The sequence below is a fragment of the Oryzias latipes genome, chromosome 13 (assembly GCF_002234675.1).
Source record: "Oryzias latipes chromosome 13, ASM223467v1".
Taxonomy (NCBI): Eukaryota; Metazoa; Chordata; class Actinopteri; order Beloniformes; family Adrianichthyidae; genus Oryzias; species Oryzias latipes.
The window spans coordinates 14,357,906-14,380,860 of NC_019871.2; the positions used below are offsets into that span (position 1 = coordinate 14,357,906).

Sequence of the window (22,955 nt, forward strand, 5' to 3'; positions counted from 1 at the left end):
ATCTTGGTTTTCTCTCAAATCTATTGTTCCAACAGATATGTCACTGTTGTTGATTTTAAAAAGACAAAAGTATTCAGGTGGTACTTAAGCCCCCACATGGTTTGACCTAATCAAACAGATCCAAAATACTGTTGTGTACATTAATGATTTGCACATTTGTCTTGTTTCACAGCATAAAGAGAGACTTGTCAGCAAGGTATACTAATCCCCCTGATCCCTCAAGAAATTTATGATAGCTTATTTTTTCAGCCTTTGGGGAAGTTGTAAAGAAAACATATTGCTCCAAAAAAATAATAAAAAGAAACATGAATGATTTACAAATAGTGGTCTAGAGGCTCAGAAGTACAAAACTTTTCTTTTGTTGGGGAAAAAAAAAACTCTTCATAGAAAAATATAAGTGCAAGAACCCACAACATGAAATCTCCTCCCTTGTAAGATGACATCATTTATCTGATATAACATTGATGAACTATCATGACAAAAAAATATGGGATCTTCAAAGATGCAACAAACCTGAAGTGTGTTGTTGGAAAAACTTTAACTTTGAAATTAGGAGTACATTTTACAGGCCTTGTATAAAGTTAGCTCTTTTGTTGAGTTAGCTATCAGTCATCCATTGCTAGGTTTAATAATTTACAGACTGGAATTTAAGAATATTGCTTCATTTCTGTGGTTAGAATGATGACGTCATCTGGTAATCAGCATTCTAGGAGTACTTCCACTTAGCTTGAATAATTTTAACTCCTTTTTATTCCTATTCAAGTTTTGGATTTATTTGTCTTTGGAAATTTGTTTTTCTTGTCAAATATAAAGACAACAAAGCTACTTTGAAACATTTTCCAATCCAGAGGGGATAGTTTCCTATAAGTCAAAGCTTCCCAGTTTGCATGAAATCCCTTATTACTTGTTAAAAACACAACAGTGGGGAAACACATTGTAATATTTTGACTTGATGCTTTTAGTCAAAAGAAAAAAAGAGCAGTGGAGGGAGAAAGGAGGGGATGAAGAGTCAGAGGTGTGGAGAAGAGAAATTGTTAGATCTGGCTCAGATCTGAGGGGAAACGGTAGCTTGGGCCGGACAAAGTCACAGATGTTTTAAAATATTTTTCTAATCTAATAGCCAGGCTTTCTATGTCCTCTCATTTTTCTTTCATTTATTTTCTTTTCCTTCTCTCACTTTTTCAGGAGGGAAACTGGAAATGGTCCAGGGTATATTAATGCATCTCAGGAGCACCATGTTCCGCAACTCCTCAGCAAGGATCCTACCAGTTCATGTGCTTGTTATCAGCCCTGTTTATGTGAAGAAATCAAAATCTGAAATAATAAATAAACACAGCAGGATTAATCGTCAGGGATGCACATCATCGCCTTTCACTCAATACAAGTTTGTGTGTGGAGTCAGCTTGCTCTGTCTGTGTGTTTCTGGGTATTTTGCTAAAATTGTCCCACACCTGTAAACAAAATATTAAAAAAAAAATCCAAAAAAAGAGAAAGTATATAGAAAGGCATCACCACTGGGTAAGATGAAATTCAAGGATTTAGTCACGATCTTTTCAAGATTTTTGCGCTGGGAATGTACAGTTATAGGTTGCAACAGAGGATACATTTTAGACCACACTTCAGGTCTTAAGTGGTTTCCTTTGCTTGTTATTCTCTTCCTAAATCAGATCTTCCTGTCTTCCTCCCTTTTGTTGCATGACATGAGGGAGTTTTTGTACCAGGCAGTGACCACACTGCAAAACATTGATAGCTTCTGCAGATTAAATTGATGCACAGGAGCTAATCTTTTTCCACAAAATAAAACAGAAGTTATAATCATCTGATTGAACCTTTTTCTTTTTACACAGTAGAGAAGAAACCAAGGCCACATCCTGTTAAAACCCCTGAACACAAAAGCTGGAAATGTATTGGGAGATTAGAAATACATGTTGAAGCTCAAAAGGAAAGAGTGTCCATTGTTGTAAAATGGCACGAGTGCTTAATTGCATCCAAGTGATCTTGGATTCTTCTGTAATTGCCTATTTGTTAAATAAGTTTAGCCAATGGATGTTGTGTAATATCTTACTTTAAAAAAAAAACGTTTATTTTGATCCATAGCCTAAAAAACATTTCAGGTGCAAATTTCAAGTTGTGAACAACATTACACTTAGAGGATAGGGAAAAATGAGGCTAACTTGGCTTAAGCTTCTAAAACTCAGATCATTGATGTCCTTCATCTTCTGTTCTTTTCCGTGTTCCTCCATGTGCTGCTAAACATCTGGAGAAAAGTGATATCCTAGGAGTAAACACTTCCCTTGCCATCTCTATTTCTCTTCACTCACTGACCCTTGAGTCAGTGATTCCATTCTCTTTTTTAACCCTTGTGCTATCCTAGGCACTTTAACATTGGGAGTTGGGTCATCTAGACCCACTAGACAGTGCTCTGAACCTTTTTTCTTGAATGATTTGTGAACCCCACTGGTGTCCATGGATTACGTGAAATCTTTCCACCTTTTATCCACCTTTGTGGAATACACATAAATTTGAGTGACAGAAAACTGTGAACCGATGGGTTTGTTTGTATTTTAGATAGAGATAGATTTTTCTGATTTAAAAGTTCATTGTAAGTTTGTACAACACTTACCAACACTTTGTATATTCTCAACATGATGTTTTATGAAAATTCAACCTTGTGGATCAATAGTTTCTTCTGTTGTTTTTTTTTTTTACTGTTGTAGAGTCAATTTGCTTCTCTTTAAAACAGTGTCCCATGAGCAAGGAATGTGCATTTGTGCGGGTGGTTGCACTAATAATTGAACACTAGTAGATCTTTACAGCCAGAACCCAACAGCTTATGTTTCTGCTGCCACTTGTTCATTGCTGTTAGGTAGAATGGAAGCCTGGAAAAACAAGATAAAACAAGACATTGTTCTATTACTTAAGTCAGCTGACCTGCTTTTGTTTTCCCCTAAATTAATCCTACTTGAGCGTCCATCTGCAATATATATAGCCTGTGTTTTTCTGGGGAGGAGGATGCCACCCGGCTCCATCACATTGCCTCCACCAAGATGCTTTTCAGACAAAAAAGTGTTTTCCACATCTTCTCCAAACTGCCAAAAACTCCTACGACCTTGTCATAGCCCCTTGTAGTACTTTATGACAAAACAATGATGCAATTAACATTTTAAATCTTGGTTGACGATAGAGGCTTCTTCCTTTCTGAAGAGTTTGATTACATATTTTAAGGTGTAAAAAAATGTTTAAGGTGCAGAAAAACGTAGTGTAGGAATGAATGTAATTTAATTTGAAGCTGTGACTCCATCTGCATTGAGAGGCAGCTGTAAAAACACAATTTTTCTTCCTTAGGCTGCAAAGAAACAGTAGGAGGGATGATAGAGAGAAAGCTTTAAATAAAGACACGGCATAAAAGAATAAAAAAATAAACCAAGTACAGTTGGTTACCAAACTGTTTAAATTGGAAGCTCGTTTGATTAAGATGGAATCTGGAGCACATATTTTTGCAACTAAAAAAATAACTTTGTCAAGGTGTATTTGAGGAAAAAATGTGGTTGTCAGTAACTTTTAATCTGCAACATTAAACCCACATGCAGGCTGAGACACAGATGGTCTGAGTGGACCTAGCTGAGTTAAGGGTCATTGTCCTGGTTTGGGATTTGTCTGTGTTTGGCCGGCCTTCCTGGTGGTGCACCTGCTTAACTCTGTGACCCAGACATAAATTTTTGCTGATTCAGTCTAAGCCAGTATCTTTGAAGCTCAGAGAAGAAATCCAAAACTTTTTGCTATCTGTTTTTTGTATTCCAGACCAAAAAAAAAAAAAAACAGCACCCCTCCTTTTCAGCACATAACTGCAGGATTCATTCACATCTGTTACAGTGATTTGGGACTCTATCATTTTATTGTCTGACACACACTATATGTATCGAATTGCAGTTTAGTGTACTTAAGGGGCTAGTATGATTAAACACTGTTTCCTTGTCCAGAAAGGGATGTTTCATAGCCATTAAGGTGTCTTTGACCCCGATAGTAGAAGTGATGCCTTTGATTTTCTGCTGCAGGTTTAACTTGCTGGTTCTTGAATCAGGTTCTCGTATCCACCTTTTGTTTGCTTTTAGCTTTACTTCACCCGTTTGAGAATTGGCAAAACAATACAGTTCATTTTTTAATGACCTTATCTGTTCATTTGATGAGGAAATGAAGACAACATGTGAAGCTTGGCTTCTAGGCTTTGTCAAGCTCACGTGCTATTATTTTTAAAGTTTTACATTTTTTTCTTCATTTTATTTACTGTAAAGAGTCTAATATAATTTTTGACAGAACCTTTCAGTTTTTAGAAAGCAAAGAAACCACAATTACAAGGACTGATTCAACTCAACCTTATTGACAAGCTTTGGTTTTTGCACCGCATTCATCCAGATTTGGACTCACTGCATCTAAATCATGAAACATCTTGGGGTATTTGAAGTTTGAAAGCCAAATGCTCTCCATCCACTGCTGTATATGAACTGCGTGTGGGCTGCACAGAGGGTTTAGTGGCAGGTAAGAAAACAGTCTGCAGGGGACACCAGGGAGCATCCAGGCTGCCTGCATCTCTGTGCGTGTGGGTGGGACGAACAGCAGCCCAGGCCCTGTCACTCCTGTCAACAATCAATCTGCACTGCACTGAACCAGGAAGCAGCTTTACACCTCCATGACATTGCTCATTTTTGACAGTTACAATAAAATGAAATGTTTTTAATGCTCCAAAGTCCGGCTGCAGAAACATTTACAGCATCTGTAATCTTTGTGATTGGGATCTATTTTCTTAAACACAACTTTGACACCTGATTTATCGAAGTTGGATTTTGTTTATAGCAACTGTAACTATATTTGTAAAAGTCACATTGACTAATTTAATTGAAAAAAATTCTATTTGGATTATTGATTGGAGTAATTGTTGTAGGATATTTAAGTGTAAATATTTTAATTTTATTCTTTTTACAGGACGTTTAAAGTAAATTTGTAAATATTGAAATGGAAAATCAGCCTTGAGTACCGGTACTTTAATTTTGTATACCACTCTATCTTAACTTTGCTTAATTTCTGTGTCTTTTGAATTGCTTAATAATTTTTATCCAAACAACTAGATTTTTAACTTTGCTTGTCTCTTGGGTTTTGAATCAGTTTGTTAGTCCGTATGTGGTCTAAAAGCAATGGCAGCACGTTAAGGTTTAAAAGGCTGTTAAATGTAAGACGAGTGGAAGTTAGTTTTTATTTGTATTTATTCTTGGAAGTGTTTTTATGCTTACATGCTGTATAAAAAACCCACCTTTTTTATACTTTATATGAGTGACTAAATTCTCAGAGATCTATGTCATTTTTCCTTGCAGTATCTTGTAACCTCAAAAAAACACTGACACTGCAGCAAAAAAAGAAAAAAAATTCAAACGACTGTTGCTATAAATTTTCAGAATAGTTTATACAACCGTTTAGTTAAAAAGCATCTTTTCTCTCACCTTTGTGAAAAAAAGCTTGCGCTGTTCTGACTCCTCATTTGTTGTTGGTTTTGCTCCACTTGAGTTTGCCGAACATAAGAACATTTCAAAAGTTAGACAAATATAATTATAAGTATAACTTCTATTTGAAATGATGGTGTTTTTATACAAAGTAAAATCACTACATGTTTTATAAAGCGCTTCTAGTCAAAAATGTTATGTGGTAAAGTTTAGGAAGGTGTAGTTCAATTTCTCCAGCCACACCCAGGCCTGATTACAGCCTTACCTGCTCTTAGTCATGACCAGAATATGACCATAATTTAGACATAATGCTGCAACTTAAAACATTTCGAGGCAAATAATATTTATCTGGAAATGGAAATGAAGAAAATTTGAAATAGTGGTAAAACATATCAGGAGTGGGCAGTTGGACCAGTTTACAAAAAAAGTGTAGCGATGACAAATCCAAAAAGTTTCAAAATATCTCCTAACAACATCCAGAGAACTCCAGGCCTCACATTACTAGGTTAGGGTTAGGAGAGATTCAATTTTCCTGCAATGCGTCCTGTTGATTTGAATATTTTTCCCCTTAATGTTTATTATCCTAATTTTCAATGCTGCAATTGTGAAAGAGTCAGGAAAAGTTAGAGTTTGGGGAAAAGGCCAAACCCTCTATCAGCAGAAAAGAAAAAAGTTTACAAATCGTTTTTAATCTTAAAAAAAAAAAAATGTCAACAATGGATGATTTAAACACATTTATTTGCTGAGGATATTGTAAAGAAATCCACACAACAAATTTTCGATTACTGCCAGGATACTAGTTATTGAATTTGTATGTGTTAATGTAACTTTTACTACAGTTTCTGAAAAGAAATATTATGATTTTAGTAAAAAACCAAAAAAAAATAAGAATAGAACCACAGCTATAGCTCCCATGCCGATTAGTTAAGATGAGCCACATCATCACTTGGTTAAAAGTGCATTCACAGAGGGTTGTGACCAACTGCTGCTCCGTGGCTTTTTGCACGATTCATGGATTGAAAGGTGTTCCTGTGGCTTTGCTGGGTCAAGGCCACTGTTAGCCTCAACCAGACTGCACATGCATGACAAGATAAGGGAATACCTTGTCATCGGGTTTAACTGCATTACCTCCAAAGCTTTACAATCTGAGCCCTTGTGCAAGGAACAAGAGAGCAGAGATCATCCTGTTGAAACGTGAAGATCCACAGTGCAAACTGCAGTTGCAGGTCAAAACTGAAATCTTCCTGTAACAATGGAATAGAGAACCAAAAACCATCAGGGTAGAATGTCTCACCAGTCTGATCTTGAAAACTTTGCAGGATCTGGTTACTCTTCGCTTGGCAGATAGACCACCTGGGAACACTAGGTGTTTTGCTCTTTTTTTCTATTAGTTTTCATCAATCGCTCATCATTTTTGACCACAGGCATTCATCTGAGCAATGTCTCACCTTTGGGAAAAAGCTGCAAAATCTTTGTTATTATTTTAAGAAATACCTGTCCAACTTTTGTAAGTTGTCAGTGTGGTAGCATAGAAATAAGTTTCACCTGTCATTCTGTCTTTTTGTTTCTCTGTTGTCTGAAAACAAAGCCACAAACTAATTGGCACATTTTCTGTTTGTTGTTACACAAATAAAATGTTACAATGCATTTCATTTGCTGCATTGCTTGTAGCTATAGCAACCTTTTGGGATCAGTTATGATGATGAAAAATACAGTTTTTCAAAAGTTTTTTTTGCGACGATTATTTTATTGACCAAAGCCTGCACTGACTTTTCACGTGTTCTTTTCTCTGTTGTCTTTGGCTTTTATCAAGCATCACATTGTTAGCTGCTTTATTTCCTTTAAAATGCAATATTCTGTTATATATTTTTAAACTGTTTATTTGTTCGATTATAAACTTGCCCATGATGTAATTTCCCCTTTGTCGGTGAAGAGCAGATAGATTTGAGTCAGTTAACAGAATCCATGGAGACTGTTTCTGCTCAGAGAGTACAAAATCACAGATGTAATGTGGGTTTGCATCATATCTTGTCGGCATTCAACCTCAGTTAGGTGTGTAACGTAAAAACCCACTCTGATATAAATTGTGTTTTTGTTCATGCTCTTGTGGCATTTTTGTCATGATGGAGGGGATGTATAAAGAAAATTAATCTTAAAATTGCATTTATTCTGATCGTTGTGAATTAAGAGCAGACCAAAAAAAAAAAAGATTGTAGCAAACTGTAGCAAATTTAGAATGAACTGCTGCCCATCGGCAGAAAGTGTGTTACTAGAAAACTGCCCAGGTTTTTTTTATTTAGGCTTAAAACTGCATATTAAAAATTTAAAGACCATTGGGGATGCTTTGAAAACAGATCAACATTTGACTGGAGGGGAACTTTAAGGGCAGTACATTGATCCATAAACCACACCAGAAAATCTATCTAAACTCCCGATTTGTTGACACTGACGAGTAACGTTATCTGAAGCTGTACACATACAATTTGTCAACATTTTATTTTTCAATTCATATTTTGGGTTTGTTTTCAGCTACATGATGGCGTGTTAGTGATGTCACTTCACATGCAATCATCGGGCTCCACGTTCACAGCCGCATGAACTGGAGGTAAAGAAAAGCATGCATGCAAGGAGCAATAAGAGTGTCATCTGATGCAGTTTGCTCTGTTTATTGGAGGTATATTGTCAGACATTTTACAAGCTGATGCTTAAATCGTAAATGTTTCCATTCAGACATAAAAATGCAACACTGAAAAACTAAGCTCACCAGAGAACATATTCAAAGCCTCATGTCTGAAAGGCACTAAAGTGCCAATTTTATTATCAGCCTTCCTTTTTTTTCTGGACACACGCAGACAGAACTAGAGCAAAGACACCTGTTGTTAAACATTTCAGTAGCTACAATACGTTTAGGTTCCAACTGATGTGTTAGTTGAGCTTCTAGAGGTAATACCACTTGTGTCTGTCGTCATGTGTTTTACACCAAATACAGAAAGTTACACAGACTATTCATTCAAAACACAGAACACCAATATTGATGGAAGGCTACAACAACCTGTTTGTTTTTGGCAGCAGGCTTGCAGTTTGCTGGATGCTCCGATGAGTGCAGGTATTTTAAATATGGTCAAGATTAAATACAACATATTGCTGCTTTTTAAATACAGCGTGTGTCTTTTAAGTTAGAATTCAGTGAAATTATGTTGAATCACAATACAACCATTACATGAATTTTTTTTTCACATCTGCAAAAGAAATTTACAAAAAAAGGTGTCCTTTTTTAAATAATAATGATAGTAATACATTCAAATAATAGCATAATATTCTATCAACATTATTGTTGTTTTAAATAGATTGGGATGTAGTGGTTGCTCATGAGGGACAGTCTGTCATTACATTAGCTGTCACAAAAAGAGACAAACCCTTATTGTCAGTTCAAATATTGCAGAAACAACACTGTTTAATAAAGTTTGGCCTCCATACTGGTCCCATTGTCGTAATGTCCATCAGAACAACACAGATTTGCTTAAACTCTGAGCCTATAATGTTTTTTATGATACTTTCAAGTGTTTACCACTTTAGGTGCCTTCCAGATAAGTAAGACAGGGCCTGAAGAATAACAGACATTTTTTATGGGGGGGGGTGGGGGGGGGGTGGGGGGGGCATCTGATGTTAAAGAGCTGGGTTGCCATGAAAGAATAAACAGCCTGTGGGATGATGATGTAAACAGCTGCAGCCTCACCAAATGGGAAAAAGAAAATAACTCTTGGCAGTTTACTTAAGTTAACACTATTTCAGCTTCCTCATGTCTCCCTGTCCTTCTGTCTAGTCCTTTATCTTCCTCTGTGCCAGCTTTGTGATTTATCCTAATGATTTTCCTTTTTTTGACTGACCTTTTGCTCCTAATATTGGTGATTTAACTGCTTTATCTACCCCTTGCCTCATTCCTCTCCGCTGATGTTTCTCATGGTGCGACGTTTGTCTCCATCAGTCTCTGCCTGTTTGCAGTTTTCTGGCCGCTCCTGACTTTCTCTTTCCGTTGCTCTTCTGTGTTTGTCTTCCTTAACCCTCTACAGGCAGCCACATCCCTCCACCACCATGTCCTGGTAATTTTTCAGCACAACTCGATCTTGAGAGTCCATGTAAAGCAGCGCAATGGGGCTGAGGCTGGTGGGGACGCAGCAGGGACGGGGCACTGCTCCGTTCACAGAGTTTACCATGGTTTGAACCACAGCATGGCTCGAGGCGTTCATGTGGTCGACCAGGGGATAACGGCACTCTCCCAGGCAGAAGAAGGCGTCATAGCCACTGGGCGCAATGATCCACTTTTGCCAACCCACATCTCTAAAATCTACATGTAGAGGATGACGGCGGCATCTGCCACGCGAAATGCGCTTTAATTTTGCGGAGTGCCCTCCATTTCTTTTTACCCTTCCTCGTTCGCTCCAGCTGACCCCTCCTGTTTTAGTCACCCAGTCCTGCACAGAATACCCCTTTTTTTTGGCCCTACCCCAGGCTTTAGCTGTTTCGTGACCTTTACTGCTGTTTCTGGCCCTCACCTTTGACCCCTTTTTCCCCCTAATCCTCTGACTGTTACCAGAGGTTTTCCTGCTATGTTTAATCAAAGGCTCTCCTCGGCCATCATGACTGTAGGTCACCAGCAGGGGTCTTTCCCTGGCCCAGCTGTGATCATCTTGGCCCACAGACCTGCACACTCTCAGGTGTCTCTCTTTTTGTCCATCTGACTTGTCTTCATATGATGCAGAGGCAAACATCTGGTAAGGAAGTGGGTTGGTAGTATTTTCAGGTTTGATTTCAAGGAGGAAGCCCAGGCTGCCAGTACCAGCTTGGATTTTTTGCAGAAGCTCTGCACTTATTGTAAATGCTTCCCAGAAACCACTTGGTTTATTGCTATGAAGGTTGTTGGCGAGTAACCTTGTCTCCAGCAAAGCCTGCTTAGGATCTCCGCGATGCTTTGAGAGGTATAGGTTCAGTCTGTGTGATCCAGGACCCAGGGAAGCTTTGTCGCTGCGAAACAGGCGAAGCTCGGCTGAGAGCACCCTCTCCTCTTGAGGGATGGACGAGATGTCAAATGAGATATGTACTCTAGTATGATCCTTCTCTGTGTGACTGTCTTCATGGGACTCTGAGAAGAAATCAAAAAAGAAAAAGAGAATTTAGGGGATTTAATGTGAATTAAATTTAAGATTCTCATCACTGAAACATGTCCATGTGTTTTCAGAATTCAACTTTAAAAGCTACATTTGCTTGTTCAATTAAAAAAAAAAACACAATTTTATTTATTGCTATGAACCGCTTTATTTCTCAGTCCATCCGTGCCCCCATAAGATACTGCTTTTTGGTTCAAGATGCTAAAAAAACAACAAAAATGCAGAGACTGGACTACAGGGCTCATGAAACAAAACCATATGGCTGCTTTGAAAGTTTTTTGCCAATTTTTTGAAGAACATAATTTTTGAGATGAGTTTTATCTCAAGCAATTTAAAGGTTCCTAACAGTTGAAGGCTATGCAGGGTAAAGTGTTTTGGCAAAGGTCCACCCAATGAGTTCCAGCCACTTGAGAGCCAATGATTAGAGGTAACTCTAGTAGAGTCCAATCATTACCCATAAAATGTCGGATTAATAACTGGTCATGTTAACTAGTGCCTTTCTAATATTATGTAGAGATTGATTCCCCTTTAACAGCAGGCCTCTTATTCCTAAATGTGTTTCACCCATTTGAATTAAGCTAAAATTAAAGATAAAACATTACATTTAGATTAAATTTAAGATTTAAGCTACATCATAGTTTTTATATGTAATCTGTTTTTGATCAAGTTAATAAAAAAGTCAACGCTTACTTTTTCAGAACTCAACAAAGTTATCCGACAAGTTCAAGAAAAAAGCAGGGTGCCTTTTAAACAAATCTTATTTATTTTACTTTATTTTTTGCTCAGCAAACTTTTTCAAGTGAGGTTCACAAGTGATAAATTTTGGAAGAAATACCAAGAAAGAAGTAGTGTAAATCAGATGGCAAAGGCCATATTTTAAGGATTTCCTGAAAATATAATTGGCATAATCAAACATTATCATTTATTACATCAAGAGTATTTATTTTTGATATCACCCTACTTTATCATAGTTGTCAGTTCTGGATGAGCAAAGAGACTAAAATACACAAAACTTGGTATCCAAAATAAATGCATGTGGCCTGGATTTTATTCTTATTTACTAAAACAGTGCACTTTTTTTTCTTGATAAAGATATTTTTCTGACATTCAGATTTTTCAAAGAGATAGCACTTGATAGGCCCAGACTTAGAGAAATGGTGCAGTTTCTGGCTGGGTTTTTAATTAAAAATTAAACAGATAAATTTGCTGGAAACTTTTACCATCTGATAATTTAAAGATATGTAGCTAATCCTTGACACAGCCTTAAAAAATAAAAGCAAGTTTAAACCTACTATATGAAAACAAACGAAACAAATAAGCAAATAAATAAACCAAAAAAAAAATCACAATTGAATTCATTGAATGAATAACCTTATGTATATATATACATGTATATATATATATATATATATATATATATATATATATATATATATATATATATATATATATATATATATACATATATATATATACACTCTGGTGTATCTCATTAACTATTCTTTGTCAGTATAATTTTGTCAGCTGTTGAAGGCCACACAAAAAATGTTCCTTTTTTAAAAATTATAAAAACAACCCATGAACTTTAAAACTTTATTGAAGTATTTTGTAGGTTTTACAGAGGTAATCAAAAGATAAAGAAAGGTGTTTAAATGCTTTGCCATAATTTTATGTTCTACCATTTTGACATTTTTTTCTTCCATTCTAATTAATTGAAGGCTTTATTCTAGAAGAAGTGCATTGTTCATTGTACTTTCTTTTTCTAATATGTACTACCACTTGACAATTAGAATTCATTTTTGCACTGTTAGATAAATTGAGACCATGATACATTTTCCCAAACACCCAAGAATCATTACTGCTGCTGCAGAAACCTTACCGCGGTGATGAAAACTGCGTACTGTGTTGGCCTGTTGAATGTGCTGGCTGGGGAAGCTAAATGATGGGTCTTCCACTAGATGGTACTGCTTTTGGTGGAAGCGGTACAGATCAAGGAGGTACTGTGGGACTGGTACTCCAGACTGAGGGTTAGGCTGAGACTGCAGGCCCAGTCGGCTCAAGAGAAGATTCTGAATGGTTTGAGAAAGGTTGGAATCCGCCATCGATGGCGTGGGTGTCGAGGATGAAGACGTGGACGGCACCCTGCCATGGTCAATCTCGCTGGTGTCTTCACCCTGGCGACCAGACGAGACTTGAGGTAGCAGCAAGAACATGAGAAGCAGGATGTTAGCAGGGAGCATGGTTGATCTGGAGGAAGGAGAGAAGAGAAGGAAAAAAAACGCTTTTTTGTAGAAAAATCCTTCATGGCATGTAGTAGGAAACTTTAATAAGAGTGTTGTAAATGAAAAGAGTTTTTTCATGTAAATCACACAACACAGATACAGTACAAAGTATAGCCATAGAGATCTGTAAAACAGATAGCCCCTACGAGATGCTTCTGGACTCTGTATATCATGCACATGTCTTCTCCATCCTGGACACACTAGTTTCTCATTAGTCTTTTGCCTTCACATGGCATATGTTCAAGAAATTTACAGTTCACAAAACATCAGCAAATTGTTTCCCTGTTACTACTGGCTGTTGAAACAGCGCTACTTTGTTTTTTCTTTGCTAATTTATGGTCAGCTTGTTATCCTCAAGGCATTAGATCCTTTTGCCAAAGTAAGTGAGCAGCAGTTATGGGTTATTTAATTATGCTGTGTATGTGCGTATAGGAAACATATGAACACAAGAAAAAATAAAGCTTCTATCTATCTATCTATCTATCTATCTATCTATCTATCTATCTATCTATCTATCTATCTATCTATCTATCTATCTATCTATCTATCTATCTATCTATCTATCTATCTATCTATCTATCTATCTATCTATCTATCTATCTATCTATCTATCTATCTATCTATCTATCTATCTATCTATCTATCTATCTATCTATCTATCTATCTATCTATCTATCTATCTATCTATCTATCTATCTCTGATCTTTTGACAGAGGACGATAGAGGACATTTGTAATAACATATTTTTTAAAAACATTAATTATGTGTATAACTCACCCAGGCAACAGAAAAAAAGTCTTTAATTCTAAATATCTTTAATTCACATAATAGGTTAAAGCTGCTCCTGTAATTGTTTTTTAACCATAAAAACAAAAACAAAAACTTTTTGTGTTTCTCTAAAAGTTTCTGTCTGTCAGCTCTGCTTTATTGGATGGAATCATAGAATTCTGGCAGGGACTGCAGATTTCCTATTGATTCAACTCTTAGGGTAATTGTTTAGTTACATTTTAATATCCAGACATTGAGAACAAAAATGTGAAAAAAACAGACCCCCCCCCACATGTGTATGTATGTATATATATATATTCATATATTCATATATATATATATATATATATTCATATATATACACACACACACATATATTCTGCAGATTTCATTAAGTGAGAGCGGAGACAACAAAACAATCTTGTAAAAAATGTTGTCTTTTTAACTCACTCTTTCTTTTCCAACTACATTTGCACCATGAGCTCGATGCAGCTCTGAGATTACAAACTTGATTTGAACCATTCAACCCTAATTATGCTTAGGGTTATCTCACCCTTAGATAAACTTGACTTTGCCAATAGTGGTAAACCTTCCTCAGTCAGCTGTATTCAAACCTCCTCTGTGTTGCAGACAGGTGTAACACCATTACCACAAAGGCCTGGTAAACACTGCATTTTTGGGAGTGCAGGTGTTGATAATAAAGGCAGCAATTAAGAAGCAATGTTAAGTGCTCTCCTTACTTGTCAAAGGTGAAATGGGGGATTAAAGGGTCAATGTAAAGGTGTAAAAACTTGTAACCAAACTTCAAATTAAGCCACTTTTTTTTTTTTGGGGGGGGATCAATCTTTACCCGAGTTGATAGGAAGAAAAACCACCTTTCCAGTATGTGCTTTGCTTTGTTGCTGGAGGTAAGTCAAATGTGGTTTAATAGTTTTTTTTATATGAGAGCAGTATCACTGTCTTTCTCGCCTCTATCACTTTATCTAATCTCTGTTAGGGCCAGAGAATCGATTAGGGCCTCTGCAGAAAGATAACGGAGAGGTTTATGGCTGAGTGAACACATAATGACGCTGTAATGACCGCTAATCTTGCCACTCTGCAAGACAAGGGGTAGAAAGAAGGTCACAGGTGTGAAGATGTGCATATTTTTTATGCACACTCAATTTGTGTTGTTTGTTGATCTCATGGTCTGCAGTGCAAAGGGCAGGCCTGGGAAAATGAGCCACCTTCGAGCGTGGGATTGTGACTAGCTATCCATTAAACTCCAGCAACCCCACCCAGGACTGTTTCACCTGAGGCAGCTCTACAAGGGAGAATTACAGATTAGGCACTTTGCTGGCTGGCCTCTCCCATATACTGTGGAGGCTTGTAAAGCTGATTAAAGACAACAACACCACCTCCGTCCTGTACTTTCCTCACCTACAAAACCACCCAGAGACTCTGAGGTACAAAGGTTCAGTCATCACTCGGAAGGGTGTGCCTCAGCCGTGAGGCAGGGGAACCAAAGAAAAACAAAGAATGTAGTTTTCTCGTCCTTCATTACTTCACATATGCAGCCATTATCTTCTCCACAGGTGTCTGTAGTATGGCTGGTCCTTTCTAACTTAAACTGGGCAGAGTGGATTCAGGTCTTCAGTACCAGCTCTGAGAGTCATTTAAAGAAAAGGCACCTCCCACTCTGACGTTGAGTGCCTCAACTCGGTCAAGAAACCTGACATTTTTATGAGTACATCCTCACTGTTCCTCATTTTTATCTATAATGTATTTTATTATTTTCCTGTCTGGCATGCGTGTGGCTTGACCACAGACTATTAAAAGGTTGAGAAGATCATTTGTGTAATTATTGGGACATAGATAAGGTGAGGTGAAGGTTTAAAGTTCAGCTTGTGTTTGGACAGCCTTTCTCTTTGTGAAAGCATGCAACTTGCCCTGGTAAACATGTTAGATGTCCTTTGACTAAGGAGAAGAGTGACCCTAGCGTCTGGCAGGCCATGTCTCTCTGAACCCACTGATTAAAACCTCTGACGTCCATCTCTCTTTTTATCTGTTTATTTCAAACACTGTACCCTTTCCCCTTCCTCCTTCCTCTGCATTCCTTGAACTTTGTCCTGCTGCTTTGTCCTCTCTGTTGTCATACAACCGGGAAAAGATGCTTTCTCTTTTCTACTTTTGATCTTATGCTTCTCAAAACCCTTTCCCCTCTTCTTTCTGCAATGCTCCTTTCTTTCTATCAATTAAAAATATCTGTTTTTGTTTTTTTTAAGCATCGCCTTCCCTCTGCCCTATCAATCTCGCTGCAATCTCGAGTTGCTCCTTTTTTCCTAGGTCTCAAATGAATGGTGTTTTTGCGGAAGAGTGCGGCAGACTGTTGCCGGGCCTGGGGGCCGGAGTGTCACCGCCTCCGGCTGATTTATCCACTGCCGCTGTCTTCATGTTGCGCCTGGTCCCTATACTTTCCCTTCCTGTTGTTCTTCCCGTGTTTCTTTTCCCAAATTCCTCTTTCACTCTCCCTGATTTCTTCCCAAACCATGCAACCCACCCCACGTCCCAGCTCTCATTTATCTATCCAGCCATTCCATTATTTCAGAAACTGATACGCACAGCAAGCATGCCTCAGGCTTTCATCTTCACTCTCTGAGAAAATAGTTAATAAATAGTCACATACACCTATGAACAGTTCTGGAAACATTCATTTATAGTCTTCCCACACTGATACTCATTGCATATGTTTGCCCTGAATAGGTAAGCTAAGAAACATGGCATGGATGTCTAACCTTTAGACTGTGTGTATCCTGGTTGGATTTTTTAAAATGCATGAGCTGTGGAAGTTCTGCAGAGATGCTGCATTTCATCAAGCCAACAAAACTGCTTTACTTGTGGGCTGTGGTTTGGCTGCATTTGGGACTCCAATAGAAGAACAATATCCCTGATTGGACGATCTCTTGAGAAAAGCCCTGAGGTTAAGGGTTTTTTCTTAAGAGATGGGACTAAATTTCACACATTCTGGCATGTAAAAAACTAACCAGACTTTTACAGATCAGCAGGTGATTAATATGTACAAACTCACACACAGAAAGCCACGAAAGAGTGAGGACTTTTTAAATATAAGAAAAAACAAAGCAAAAAAAGATTACAAGAACGAGAAAAAAATCAGCTAATGCAAATACAGAATGGATATTCAGAAGCTCAGATGACCTGATGAATATGTGCCAAAGCTTTTCTCCTATTTGAGAAAGTTTGAAGGAGGAATACTCTCCCCCAATTGGGGGTATCATTGGGGTATTGGGGTTCACAGCCTCTGAGGCACAACAGTTTGCCAACATCAGTAGAAACGCTACTTCCAATGCTCCTCCGAGCACTCACTTTGCTCATCTGACAGCTAAACAGATGTGAAACGGAGAACTAACACGCACCTCTGCTTTTTGCATTGAGCTGCTGTGTGTGTTCACACTGCTGAAGCAGTGCAGAGTTGTGCTCTTTGAACTCATAATGTGCACATTATTCCAGGATATGCTGCTTACAGAATGAGATTTTGATTGAGCAACACTGTGCCAGCAGTATATGGATGTGTGCGTGTAATCCCCAGAGTGACTAATGGTTTCAGCAGCACAATTCCTGTGGCCTGTTACCTGACACACAGATTGGTGTGTGTGTGTGTGTGATAGAGGGCTGGAGATGTAGTACTCACGTCCAGGTGTGGTGGGATGTATGCAGAGTCCATGGTTTATCCTTGAGCTCCAGTGTTACGATCCCTTGGCTCGTACTCTTGCTCCTTTGGACAGAATGGACAAAATTGACTTTTTGTCTCTTTCCTTCTCAGAGCAGCCTTTACATGCCTCTCCTAAGTCTCCTATGTGACTATGGGTAATACTGCTTGCTCCATGATTCTTTTTTTTTCTTTTCTGTTTCCTTGCTCAGCTTCTCATCCTGTCAGATAAAGAAACACCTATAAACATCCACAAGCTTCCTTCTTGTCTGCCTGACCTCTGCTTGTAAGTGCCACCATTCCACTCTTCTTTACACTTTCAGCCCTGGTTATGTGAAACAAGCGGGTGCTACCAAAGGGACGAAGATGAGCCGCGTGTCTGTCTGGACTGGGCTACCGGCAACAAACTCCCTTATTTCTGAGCCTCCTCACTTTGTCTCTCTCCTTTCCTCTCCACTCTGTTCCTCCCTTTTTTTCTCCTCCCCTTTTCCTCTCTCTGTCTTTTTCTGGCTCTCTCTCACATACACATGACTCCACACACACACTTTTTCCCTTCGCACTCATCGCCCAGCTGGTAAACTCGGCTTAACTTTAAGTGACTTTCCTGGTTGCTCAGATCTTCAAAACACTGATGTCACTAAGAATGCCTCTAGTGCATTTCCAGACCCTTATCTCAATCCCACCCACATATAGTCCTATCCGAATGTAAACACAATTCCTTTACCATATAACCAAGTTTACCATCAAACCATGCATGTAATCTTTTTTAGATAATCCCAGAGGTCAGCAATCGTAAAGCAGACTGATTGTCATCCACATTTCCTCCTTTAGCAAACTCACCTGCTGCATTCCGTTGGCCACATTTTACTTCAGCCAACATGCTCACAAACGGTTGCTTTGTCAATATAAATACCCATGATAGTCAATAGCTGCACACAGATTCAGCTGAAAAAGAGGTATGAATGGATGACTCATAGGAGCTGTCATGAAGTCACCACAGTTGAGTTTTGTGATTGGACCATAGTAAACGTTGAGGTTAAAAAAAGGAAAAAGGAAAGGCAGGCTGTACTTCTCCACCACGGGTTGAAGCAAGGTGCATCCGTCCTTCCTGTGCAGGGTGGGTGGTGGAGCGAATTTGTATTCATGGTGTGGGCCCATGAGAAAATGTCTCTTTAGGATGCATCGTCTCACATATTAGATTTCATCTGGAGAATCATTCACCCACGTCTCTCTGCTCCTCCTCTCTGTCTCCTCCACTCCCTCTGCCACTCTGCTCTTGTACAAACACACATACACACAAATACTCATCACAGACCTCATTCATCCCAAAGGCTGAGTAAATGTCCCGCTGCAGAGCAACTTAAAGGCACTAAACACACATGCGCTCTTCTCTGGCGACACACGCATTTGTATTAAGGTCTTTTGATGCTCAATGAGTTTTCAAATGAAGCAAATTCAAGAGAAATGTGTTAATTTGTCCTTAAGACACTCATGTTCAGCAGTTGATATAAAAGTCTCACAAGCTAACGTTGTTTGGGTAGAACTGTGAACCCAAACATAGACCTTTGTTAAAAATCCAAACAAGGAGAATGTATCTGCATGGTGTTAGTATTTAAAGGAGTTAAGATTTGATCTGCAACTGTCTGAGGGAACTTCACTTTGGACAATGGGAAGTGGCGAGAATATCAACACATTGAATTGCATTTGAAGAGAAGAAGAAAAGTAATGCAGTAAACCTGGACTACAGAAGTGAAAGAGGGCATACTGGCAGCACAAGTCTATATTGGTTTGAGGGCAAACAACAAAATGTACTCCAAAATGTACTTTTTTTAAAAAAAATTCAACTTCGCTGTACTCTCAGACCAAAACATAAAAACAATGGCTATTCTTTGTTCAAGTTCAAGTTTTAGAACTTACAGAGAACATTAAAATATTAAAAAAAAACCTTTCATAAGTGATACATTGTGGGTCATCTGCTTTGTTTGACTGACAAGAGTGACCACAAAAACTCTACAGTTTTAGTTTTTGTTGATGTTTAAACTTGAACTGAAAAGTATGCACAAAATAACAAAAACGTGTGAAATTCCATAGTATGTTATTTTTAAGTTGTATGCAGGCAGAGACAAGGTCCTTATGCTTCGCTGAGTCTCTTCCCAAAGAAAGCTTTGATCCCAGCCTCCACCTTTCCCATCTTCTGGAAAAGCTCTTGGCTGTCTATTACACTGACTTCCGACGGGGGTGGAAGAAACTTTTAAAGTAATACCTCACCTCCTCTTAACAAGCTGTCCAGCCCAATTCCCGGCATTCCCACCTCTGTACTGCTCCATCTTTCCAGGAATACAGGAAGTGATCAACCATGGAGGACAGATTTTGAATTTATTCTGTTTTTGTTTTTTAGTACTATTTTGACAAGTTTCAAGACACCAATCAGCAACAATATTTAATAATGGTTAATCGTGCAGACACAGTCCTATTCACCCATTCAGACACGCATTCACACACTAATGGAGGCTCCACTGCCGAACACTGCCGCCATACATACCAACCTTCCACCAGAGGCAACATTGTACACGGGTTCATTGTATCGCCCAACACTTCAACATATAGGCATATGTTACAAAAACACTGCTAAACACTAAAACACTGTTAAAAAAAGTTTGAACACGAAGAAGAAGAACATTTGAAGAATGAACATTTGAAGCAGGGTTTCTCAAAGTGTGCCAATGGTGGCCCGCGGGAAGATTTTTTGTGGCCCTCATTAAAAGAGAGCCAGAGCAGGTTCCTTTGAGGTAAAACACTGTGTTGAAAATGCGCATTCAAGCAAAGTGGACAAATGCATACTTCGTCGTACCTCAAGGGCTGGCCCCCAGTCTAATGTCGAGTTCCTAATTTGGCCCTCCTCTACAAAAACTTCGATAACCCCTGATTTGGAGGATAGCTTAAAGATGCAAAAAAAGACAAGAAACATTCAGTTCCTTTACCATTCTCAGACATTGAGTGGACTTTAGTAGAGCTATGACTCAGTCAGTCTTTTCAGGTGGAATGATTTGTGAGTATTGGGAATGAGGAAAGGACAAATAGATGTCAGGAGCAAAGAAAGTAGATAGACACAGACCTGAGATTGCATTAGCCAATTTTATGAACGAGTCCACTCTGCTGATGTGGTCACTCACTCTGCTCACACACAACCACTCACACTGACAGATTATACACAGATCCAGTCAAGCAAACGTTGTTTTGAACTTTTTCATTCGCCATTGAGGAATTCCAGGTTTTTGCAACGATAAGGCTTCATCCTTTTGTCCTAAGATCAATGTTTTTGAAGGGATATGTGTATGTTAGTGAGTCCCTCATGCCTTCAGAATGACTCAAAGATCCGTTAAAGGGGGATTTTAGAATTACCATTGAACAATGAAAGTATACGCATAAACAGTTTTATTTACATATCAAGGAAAGCTCATGGACAAAGATGGATGCAGTAATGGAGAAAACCCCACATAATCAAATATTTTTTACAACAGCCAGGACACAAAATTCTCAAATAATGACAAGTAAGATGTTGTTAACATATGTAAAACATATGGTACTACTTGAGGAGCATTCCTTTATTTTTGTAAAGGATTAATGAGATGCCAATTAAATTATGTTAATGCAACCCTTTCTTCTTGTACCCCCAAGTCAGCCTTGACCTGCTGAAGCCTCATAGAAAATAATTTAGGTAAGAGAGTGATGACACGCTATTAACCCCTTAACAGGAGCTTGAGCTCCAGTGTTGAAATTCATTCACCGACCATAACTTCAACTATTTATGCAATTAACGTAATTCCAGCGGAGAAAAGCGGTTTGGACGCTACTACACTTTACTGTGTTGCATAATGGTGCAAGGCCAAAATGAGAAGTCTCTGCGTCTTTGGGTCAGAATCAGCTGATTCACGATGATCGCCTAATGAGTTGAAGAGTTACCTCATGTCAAAGAGCGTCTGTTATTTAGGCCTCACAGGTGACATCTCTGGAGTTATAGGGTTTAAAACAGATTTTCTTGGACTATATAGGTATTTGGATGATTAAAGTTTTACTAAAATGTTTTTTAAAGTTGGAGGAATTTTTTTATGTTCAGTAATTTTAATGAATTTATTGAAGAAGAGTTTTGACTTTTGCTGAAAACTAAAAAATGCAGTGCTGGAATTTGTTGTAAAGGTGACACTGTTATGCTAGAAACTGGTCATTCTAAATCAACCAATCTTGGAAATAAGTAAGACCTTGAGAAAATGAAAAAATATTGTTTATAATCAAGAAAAGATTTATCAATAAAGATACAAGAGCTAGAGCCTATTCAAAGTCCCTTCCCTTTAAATTACAATGGACATAAAGCATGAATGGAAACAGGAAGTCTCGTGGGCACAGCACACCTCCACAGGACGTTTAACAACAAGGTCAGAAAAGAAGACGAGATGCACACACATAGATGGCTGTGTGTGTGTGTTTGTGTGTGTGAGACAGCATCTTATAAGCTAGTATGAATTCATTGTCTGGCTCAAGGACACAAACATCCATAGTCACTCTGGAAACTACTACAACCACAGCACAGATTCATTCAGTAATTCAGGATGATGCAGAGAGGCGGAGGGAGAGGTAGTAGGGACGCTCACACAAACACTCAGAGATGCATACATAGACTTGTAGATCAATTTAAATGGCTTGGAGCAGACTGGAAAACCCTTGATGCTTATTGGTTCACATAAGTGATTCATTTGTTTTCTCAGTCTCTCTTGAGGACACCATCAGCTCTGTCCAAATTACAGTCAGAACTTTAATAAAGAATATTAAAAAATATAAAAAAAAGAAACATAAAAAAAATAGATTTGCCTCTTTTTGGGTGAATATTGTTATTTCTCTTCTATCGTTCAACACATTTTTAGAAGAAGCCAAAAGTATAAAAATAAAAATAATTAGCCAAATTTGGTGAGCACTATGTTGTATAATACGAAAAAATAGATCCTTATGGATATTAATATTCAAAAAAGCAAGTATCATATCTCTGAATCTGCTAACTGTGTGAAAATCCCTAAAAATTGGAAATTGAAAAAAATGAAACCACAGTAAATGGAAAAGTTTAATTAGATAATTTTAAAATAAAATACAAATGAGGATAAGGACTCTGATGTTATATATGCATCACCTTTATGCCAACAACAGTGAAGGAATGTTATTACTTTTAAATTTATACAAATGTTAAGATGACTAGAGAGAGCAATATTTAAATAGGTAGAAAAGGATCCCCCCAAGATAGATTTTTTAGTTTGTACATTTTTTTCTCTCTTTAACATTGAAGGACTTGAAAAAAGAAAAATAACGTAAGACATTTCATGTCTCTCAGCTGCATGCCCATAAACATATTCAATTTAAAATCCAATTCTAACATCTTTTGATCTTTTTAAAATTTGTTTCCAGTGGTCTCTTAAGTACGACTTTAAGGCAAAATTAAAAAAGTTGTCACATTTTCTAGGACATATTATTTGCAGAGCAGAAGTGGTTTCTTAGA

General features: G+C 38.0%; 1 protein-coding gene across 2 annotated transcripts; it reads right to left on the reverse strand.

Annotated features, from left to right (window-relative positions):
• Positions 1-8,137: 8,137 nt before the first annotated feature.
• Positions 8,138-18,381, reverse strand: LOC101163346 (bone morphogenetic protein 2). Of its 2 annotated transcripts, none has more exons than XM_023961783.1 (4): positions 18,254-18,381; positions 17,396-17,479; positions 12,537-12,904; positions 8,138-10,632 (listed from the first exon to the last, which is right to left on the reverse strand). In XM_023961783.1, the coding sequence occupies exons 1-4, from the start codon at positions 18,274-18,276 to the stop codon at positions 9,557-9,559; spliced, it is 1,551 nt and encodes a 516-aa protein (XP_023817551.1). In that variant the 5' UTR covers positions 18,277-18,381; the 3' UTR covers positions 8,138-9,556. The 2 variants fall into 2 exon arrangements, with proteins under 2 accessions (XP_023817551.1, XP_023817552.1); XM_023961784.1 differs by lacking the exon at positions 18,254-18,381 and adding an exon at positions 17,692-17,857.
• Positions 18,382-22,955: the final 4,574 nt, after the last annotated feature.